Raw genomic sequence first — 8,985 nt, 5'->3', positions numbered from 1 at the left:
TGAGTGCTATTCTGAAAAATGTATTTTGAATTATTTGTAACTTTTGTTAAACTTGTCTGAAATGCAGCGGTTTATATTAAACATGAGTACGGATATATTCTGAAATCGTCAAATCTTTCGGATATTATTATAGGGGAAATTGTAATTATAAAATTGTTTAATGTCGTAACTGGTGAATTCCACCATATTTCAGGGAATAAGTAGTAGAAAAATTAAAGAGGAGATATAATTACGATAAAATAAAATCGCATTTATCTGAAAACCATAGTTATAATCTTGAATTAAATAATTGATAACCCGCGCATAGGCGAAAATTTACTTAGTACCTCTAAAATTAACTTATCTGTGACTCGTGAAGGGCTTGGCTCTTCACACTCCGCATAAATTACAAATACTCTATCATATCTTTAATACAAATATTATAATAAACAGAAAATTATTATTGAATAAAATACGCATATATACTTTTTAAAAAAATTCATAAAATTAAAAATATACTTATAAAATATTGAAATTTTTATTATAATTTAACCAAGGTTAATCAAAACGATTTAAAAAGGACATTTTTTTAAACTAATTACTATATATAAGTATATATTTATAGTTTCATGAATCTACTTTTTTTTTTAAAATGATTTCAAAACTACCTCAGTATCTATTTTCATGTAATTTTCTTTATAAATAACGGCTAAATCAGTTAATTTGTTTTCCCCATAGTAGTCCTCGTATAAATGAATACGGTACACGATTGAAAAACTATGATCACCCGAAGAAGAAGTAATTGGCAAAACTAATGCAACTTTAAACACTGTGTACTTCTTCTTCTTTTGCTGGCATTTAATACTCTTGTAGAGTTTTTGCCGCCATCACGATCTGCCTCCATTCTTCTCTGTTACTAACTGATGTCCTCCACTCTCGTACTCCTATTTTCTTGAGGTCTTCTACTGTATCCAACCATCTTTTCCTAGGCCGTCCGCGAGGCCTCTTTCCCATGGGCCTCCATTCCAGCACCGCTCTAACCGTCTCTTCCTTACCTTTGCGCATTACGTGACCAAGCCATTGTATTTGTTGACCACTAATAAAACTAGTGACTAGTGCCATTTCTAACTCATCCTGTAATTCACGATTGAATTTTCTTCTCCATACACCTGTTCTGGTATCATAGACAGGACCACAAATTATTCTCCATATTTTATTTTCAAACGTCCTTAATCTCCTTTCCGTGTTACTAGTGGTTGTCCAGGTTTCGCATCCATAGGTTAACGTGGGTCTTATTATAGCCGTGTACAACCTTGCCTTTGTTTTCTTTGAGAATACTTTGGATTTCAGAAACTTACTTAGTGCGAATGCTGCCCTTTCAGCCATTGTTATTCTTATTCCGATCTCTCTTGACAATCATTTTTGACACTCAGCATGACTCCTAAATACTGGAACTCGTTAACTTTTTCAAACACTACGGCTTTTTCATCATCGCCCGTATTCTCTTCATTCTCTAATAATTTCATTATCTTCGTTTTTTCCCTATTAATTTTGAATCCTATTTTGCCGGCTGCTTGTTCCAAGACCTGGGCTGGTGTCGTTTAACGACTCTCCCAAAATGTTTAAATCGTCCGCAAACCCTAGCACCTGGATTTTTCGCTCCTCTATTGTTATACCTGTTGGCTCCTTCTGCATTTCTCTAATTGTTTTCTCCAGCGCTAAATTAAATAACATTGGAGACAATGCATCTCCTTGTTTTAAGCCAGTATTTACTTCAAATGCTTCCGACAATGTACTATCTACTCTTATTTGATATTGTGTATTCTCCATACACATTTTGGTTAGACCTATTAACTTCCTTGGGATTCCAACTTCATCCATTATATTGTATAGACTTTCCCGATGTACACTGTCATAGGCTTTCTTGAAGTCAATAAATAACTGTCAATAAATAAATAATTAACTATAAGTTAATAAATAACAGGCAAAACATTTGGCAGTTATTTAAACACTGAGTACTAATTTGAATAAATATATTTTTTAATAATTGTTATTAAAACTTTCAAGCATTTGCTTAGTTTAGCTGATTTTTAAACATTCTTATCAATAAAACTGCAAAAAATAACGCATTCTATTACATATAATAATTCAATAAATTACCAAAATTAAAAAAAAAAAAAAAAAATAATCGATAAGTAAGATTTAAAAAGCTCTCTGTTGCCAACGCAAGTTACTCTCTTTAGAAAGCCTTTTTTTTTTTTTTTTTTTTTTTTAACGCTTGATTATAGAGTTAATTATAGGATAATATAAATGATTTGACCAATAGTTGTAGCACATGTCTGTTGCTCTAATTCACTATTTATACTATTTAACTATTGGTACCTAAAAATAGCAATTAGAAATAATTATTTAAAGCATTTTAAGTGTTAAAAAAGATACAATATTTATTACGAATCGCGATATTTGTTCATAGAATATATTGAGGGTGCTAAGCAACCTTAGCACCCCCCGGGATAAGCCCTCTCTGCACCTACTGCCAACAAACCCCTTCGAGGTCACTGGGACACGAGCATTCTGCGTCAAACACTTTCAACACGATTATAACATACACACGCGGACACGACTTTTGTTTACCTTTCGACATTGTCTTACGGGTCGGCGCCATCGTTATCAGCTGCTGCCGACCGATCAGCTGCTTCTCACCGCCCCGCGACCGCCGCAACACCAAGATTATCTCTACTATAAACGCGCGCACGTCTCCAAGAGCGCAGTAGTAAATGTTTTTGTTGTTATTATTACTATTATTATTATCATCATCATCATCATCATCATCATCGTTGTCGTAATCGTCGTAATCGTCGCAATCGCCATCGCGTCACGGAATAGATGAATTTCATCTATTCTGTGGTTGCATCGCGTTATCACGGCGACGGCAGAGCCACCGTAGCCGCGCAATACTTGACCACTGCACCCGTGTACCTAGAGAGGGCTTAGTATATTTTAATTCGTACCTACTTATTACGGTTATCGTGTTGTTGTTGTTCTCTTCATCGTCGTCGTCGTCGTCGTCGTCGTCGCACGCACTTATATAATTATAACAATTTTTTTTTTCGTAGAACCGTACGTGCGCGCGTGCGCGTGTATTGTTGTTACCCTTTGTTTCGCGTGTTGTTCGTGCGCGCACACACGTTCAGATACCGTACACATATATAGATATAGGTATATGTGTGCGTGTTAACGTACGTGTAAACGATTCGGAATGAGTGGTTCGAGCAGGGGAAATCGTAGTCGGACGACGACGACGTCGGCGGTTGCTGCTGCTGCGACGTCGACCGCGGCGGAGGCGGTGCAACGCGATAGCCTCGTCGACGGTTGCTGCGGAACGACGACGACGACGACGACAACGATCGGTGATCGGGCCGGACAATGGTTTTTGTTGCGCTCCGACGCCGCGTGGGCGAGCACGTAAGGAGCACTCCTTAACAGCAACCGACCGCCGAAGACAGCGGTGCGAGTTTTCCACGATAGTCGGCCGCGAGATTTTCGTCCTCGACCGGTGTCACTGCTGCTATGCCTGTCGTAAACCGCTGCTGGGGTGAATGTCAAGGCGAGTATCTAACGACCATAATAACATTATGATATACATGCGTGCGCACGTATATTACGTACAATGTCGTTGTTCACGTCGTGCCGACTCTTGTGTCATATTTCTTACTTTGCATTGTGCTCTCTCGTTTGTCCGTTAATCATTTGGTCGTCACTGCTTCTTCACCAGTTTTGTGTTTCTTTTGTGCTCAATCCGGTTCAACCATCATCTGTCTCTATGCACTAATTTGGTTTACTCGCACAAAAAATTTTTTTTACTTCTCTTGACTGTATCCGTGTGATTATTAACGTTTTCCAATGTTTGAGTGAAGCTGGAATTGGATTATGGAATTTCGTGTCTTTCGTGCGTCTAGTGATTGACTTCAGTGTTTACACTACAAGTGCAAAAGTAATCAATTTGCATACAATATTGAATTTTCAGTTTTCAATTCATTCGAAAGTAGCTGCAGAAAATAATTACTAAATGAAAATTGTCTATATGCACGCTGGTATGTAGTATGTACTACCTGAATAAATCTACATTAATTTTTAATATTTATAAGAACAAACGCGGAGAAAAAACATAATAGTTGTTACTGTTCACATTAATCCTGGTACTATGGTTAGGTCTTTAATAAATTGACTTAAGAGTGGCTATACAGCTTGCTTGGTGGTACTCTTAAACTTTTTCTTACAGCTAATAAATAGTCCGTAATTGTAGGTGAACTAAATTGAATTACGGCGTAGACTGTTGACATTGATATGAACTGATTTGTTGACTAATACCAATTACTAATAATACAATATTGGTTATTTCTCTAGTGATTAATACCATTATAATTGTGGTAATATAATTTATAAGTTACTTCATTTTTAACTAAGTAAGGCAATAAATGTATTTTTAAATTTTTAGTTTAATGTTTACAAATATTCTAACAATATTAGGTGTCTAGAAAACTTTTTTCAAATATAAACTATACAATGTATTATAGTCTACAACCGTTATGCATTTTAGATAATAGCATAATATTATTTTAACTAGTTATTTTATGTCCGATAAACTTGTGCGATTTTGCATTTCATTGTTATAACATCAGCTGTAAATACTTATAAGCAAAACATTGTAAATACATTATAATGTAGTTGCTGTTACTTAAGTTGATAATCTTACATACTTAAATGTTTTAACTATGAATTGTAGAATTAGTGAATATGTTGTATACATTATATTATCATAATGCTAAGTATTATTATCTTCAATAATTTCATTTCATTGTTTTAAACGACCATTTATTATCTAATATTCAGCTTTTACCTAGTAGAATAATAATTAATAAGTTTGAATAACATCAATACTTCTATATAGAGTACTGAGGTCATCAATAGCAACAATTTATAATTTTGCTTATTAAAGGTTGGTTATCAATTTCTTTATGTACTTACAAAAATACATAATATCGTTGTTACTTCTAATCATTAAAATTATTATTTTATGATAATCTTTTAATTGTGTTCAAGTTTATGACAGATAAAGGTCAATAAATTGTATGTATAGTAAATATCAGTATTTATTTTTATAATTATATTATGCTCTACATAAATTTAATACTTAGATTTTGATAAGACATTGAAGTGCATTTAACAGTAGATAAGTACTTAAATTTCTATTACTATTACTACAGTAGAATAAATACAGTTTTCAAGTTAAAGGTCATTTATTGTTTTCTTTTTTTTTTCTGAATATACTAATAAGTTTATTTTTATAGGTGTTTTTTGAGTGGATTTATTTTTCACTTAATACATGGCCATGGAAACGCTTACAAGAGATGTGCCATCTAGTATGCACCACCATAATAATTCATCTGTTTCAAACATGAAACACAGTTATGTTCAGGTATATGTGATAAAAATGATTTACTTGAATAATATTTTAATATGTACTCTAGTTACTAGAGTCTATTAAGTTATATTTATCGAAAATTCACTTTTTCAGCTGTCCAAAACATGTTTAGATGAAGATGCTCAAATAAATAAAAAATTACCTAAAGAGCTTTTATTACGGTATAATTTAAACTTTATTTAATAGCTTTTATATATAATAATTGTATTTGTATGTTTTAGAATATTTTCATACCTAGACGTTGTGTCATTATGCCGATGTGCTCAAGTATCTCGTTCATGGAATGTATTAGCCTTAGATGGAAGCAATTGGCAAAAAATTGACTTATTTGACTTTCAAACAGATGTTGAAGTAAATTTGATTTATCTCTTTCTATATATATATATATATATATAATGATTGGTTGTATATTTATCATTAAATATTAATTCAAAAACATTTTTAGGGTCCAGTGATAGAAAATATTTCTCACAGATGTGGGGGTTTCTTGCGTCAAATTAGTTTACGTGGATGTCAATCTGTTGGTGATGGCTCTCTGAAAACTCTTGCTCAGTGTTGTAATTATATTGAATATATTAATCTGAATGGATGCAAGAGAATAACAGACAGGTAAGCTTAATACAATTTTAAAGTAGTACAAAACTAATGTGTTTAATGTTAATTTTTATAATATATTACAGCACTAGTCAATCTTTAAGCCAATATTGTAAAAAACTACTGTCCTTAGACATAGGATCATGCTCTATGGTTACTGATTTATCTTTAAAAGCAATTTCTGATGGTTGTCCAAATTTGACCAGTGTTAATATATCATGGTGTGATGGCATTACAGAAAATGGTAAGTATTGTATATTTTTGTTTCCTACTTATTTTCTTATTTTGCACTTAATCATATGTATAGGTGTAGAAGCATTGGCACATGGTTGTCCAAAACTTAAGTCGTTTATATCCAAAGGCTGTACTAGAATGACCACACGAGCAATCAGTTGCTTAGCACAACATTGTGTAAAATTAGAATTAATAAATTTGCATGGATGCAATGTAAGTATAATTAATTTTGGTTTTATTTAAGTGTAACAACAAATTAAATAATTATATTTTATGATTTTCTATAGAATATTGAAGATGAAGCTGTGATAAAGTTGGCGAACAACTGCAATTCCTTAAAGTATATATGTTTTGCTAATTGTTCTCTGTTAACTGATAATTGTCTCGTTGCCCTGTCTGAGCAATGCTATCAATTAAATACTTTGGAAGTAGCAGGTTGTTCTCAGTTTACTGATATAGGATTTTTAGCATTATCAAAAGTAATTAAATGCTCATTATATTTTGAAAATGTTTTATATTTTATCAAACAATTTTAATAGACTTGTCATCTTTTGGAGAAAATGGATTTAGAAGAATGTGTATTTATTACAGACTCAACTCTATTTCATTTAGCAATGGGATGTCCTAGACTTGAATATTTGGTAAGTATTATTGAAAATTATTTGGTTATCATTATTAAATGAATTGCATTACAGAGCTTGTCACACTGTGAATTGATCACGGATGAAGGTATCAGACATCTGAGTACTTCGGCATGTGCATCAGAACATTTGGCTGTGCTTGAACTAGACAATTGTCCTCTTATTACTGATGCATCTCTTGATCACCTTATTAACTGTCATAATTTACAAAGAATTATGTTGTACGATTGTCAGCTTATTACTAGAAATGGAATAAAACGACTTCGAGTGAGTAAAAATGTATTTATTTTTTTCAGTTTAATTACGAGACTCTAGTACATTTATTGATGGAATTATATAATGGTTTTAAAAACTTCTTAATCATTAATTAAATGTGAATGACTGACGGACTTTTAATATATCAATAAGTTGATTTTCTTTGTAATTTTAAACCATCTATTATTTCTATTGTTCTATTTAGACACACTCTCCTAACATTAATGTACATGCCTATTTTGCACCTGTAACACCACCACCATCCACTGGCAATAGTCGTCAACATTATTGTCGTTGCTGCGCCATATTGTGAGACTGGCTTGAAGGCCGGTCATGCACACGTTTATGTGCTACTTGCCTGAAATATTTGGCCAACTTATTGCAATCATTCGCCTGCTGTGTATTAAAATATAATATTTATTTTCTACCATTCTTTTTTATTATGATGATGTTATATTGTTTATTATTATATTTAGTATACGTACATAGATAATGATTGTATTTTAAGTTCTATAAAGAAATACTGTCCATTTGGACTGATATATTATTTAAGTTTATGTATATATGTGTGTTTCTGTCCACAAAATGATTCATTAAACGATATAAACCCAAATTTTCATTTAATATTTTTAGTAACTTTATGGAGTTTAGTTTTAAATATATATTTATTTATTTTTATTATATTTTATTCATTTAAAAACCAAGTTTTATTTAAATAATAAGGAATTCATATGAGAACAGAAACATTCCTTCATCTCTTTATTTATTTCAATATTTTTATCCCTCCAAAATTTAATCATATAAATTATTTTCATTAATATGATACTCAGGCAGAATAACAAAAAAAGAATTAAACTATGTATAACCTCATTTAAATATTAAGTATATTATATTTTATAGCACAATATAATTTGATGGTATAATTTAATATTTAAAAATGAACTAAAAATATGAAAGAAAAAACTCCTTTAATGAACTCTGTGTATATAGATTTACTATTTATCCATCATTTTTTTACTATTAAATTAATGTTCCTTTATGACAATACAGAATATGATGAATATTTAAAGACTAACAAGAATTATGTATTATGCTTTTTGTCTTATCAATTCTACAGTTTTATTCATAGTGGTTTGATAAGCATAATAATTATCTTCAATCATACTATATTTCTTTTTACATGTTTATCGAACAAAATTATTTCTATTATCTGTTATGTTTTAGAAATATACTTTCTTCTATTCTTATTGTCAAATGTTAGTTCATTTACATGTTTATGATGTATGTATTTGCATATATTGATATTTTAGATTTCCATTTATTAAATCGGAAAATATATTTTATTTTGGTGCTCGATCTTAGGACTTATTAAAATTCATATTATTGTCATTTGCATAAATTAAGGGGTTGTTTGTAGAAGATTATGGTTCAGTATATATAACTGATTTTTTAACTTTATTAATCTATAACTTATATATGTTTATAAGTGTGTTAAATTATAAATTTTCCTTTTTTTTTTTTTACAAAAATATTTAAGTATTTTAATTTTGAAAATTTGTAATTCAAAATACTATGTGGTATGTCTAGACATTTTGAAACTAGACAGTGAATTTTTATGTGATAAAAGCAATTTTAAACAAATTTGAAGTTATTTATAACTTTTGATTTTCATTAAAGAAAAGACGCTATTTTTAATCTCTATGTAATTACATTAATTTATATTTTGCTTGTACACATTAAAATGAGAGATGTACAAAAAAGATTTAATGTAACAAAACTTATTTAATCCAATAGGTG

General features: G+C 30.8%; 1 protein-coding gene across 1 annotated transcript; it reads left to right on the top strand.

Annotated features, from left to right (window-relative positions):
* Nucleotides 1-2,736: 2,736 nt before the first annotated feature.
* Nucleotides 2,737-7,740, top strand: LOC112680548 (F-box/LRR-repeat protein 20). The gene is made up of 11 exons (XM_025550670.1): nt 2,737-3,586; nt 5,331-5,458; nt 5,558-5,625; nt 5,686-5,815; nt 5,910-6,073; nt 6,145-6,302; nt 6,366-6,505; nt 6,580-6,771; nt 6,832-6,933; nt 6,988-7,200; nt 7,394-7,740. Exons 2-11 carry the CDS (start codon nt 5,366-5,368, stop codon nt 7,499-7,501), a joined length of 1,368 nt encoding a protein of 455 aa, XP_025406455.1. The 5' UTR covers nt 2,737-3,586; nt 5,331-5,365; the 3' UTR covers nt 7,502-7,740.
* The last annotated feature ends 1,245 nt before the right edge of the window (nt 7,741-8,985 follow it).

The sequence above is a fragment of the Sipha flava genome, unplaced genomic scaffold (genome assembly GCF_003268045.1).
Source record: "Sipha flava isolate LNK unplaced genomic scaffold, YSA_version1 177_pilon_pilon, whole genome shotgun sequence".
NCBI classification, from domain to species: Eukaryota; Metazoa; Arthropoda; class Insecta; order Hemiptera; family Aphididae; genus Sipha; species Sipha flava.
The sequence above is the reverse complement of the archived record's forward strand: the minus strand, read 5'-3'. Positions and strand labels throughout refer to the sequence as shown.

What these genes read in the sequence shown, in the direction of transcription:
- LOC112680548 (XM_025550670.1), top strand. Translation starts at nt 5,366, where the DNA reads ATGGCCATGGAAACGCTTACAAGAGATGTGCCATCTAGTATGCACCAC. An exon ending in TGCAAGAGAATAACAGACAG is followed by an intron (nt 6,074 to 6,144) that starts GTAAGCTTAATA and finishes AATATATTACAG; the next exon opens with CACTAGTCAATCTTTAAGCC. An exon ending in GATTTTTAGCATTATCAAAA is followed by an intron (nt 6,772 to 6,831) that starts GTAATTAAATGC and finishes CAATTTTAATAG; the next exon opens with ACTTGTCATCTTTTGGAGAA.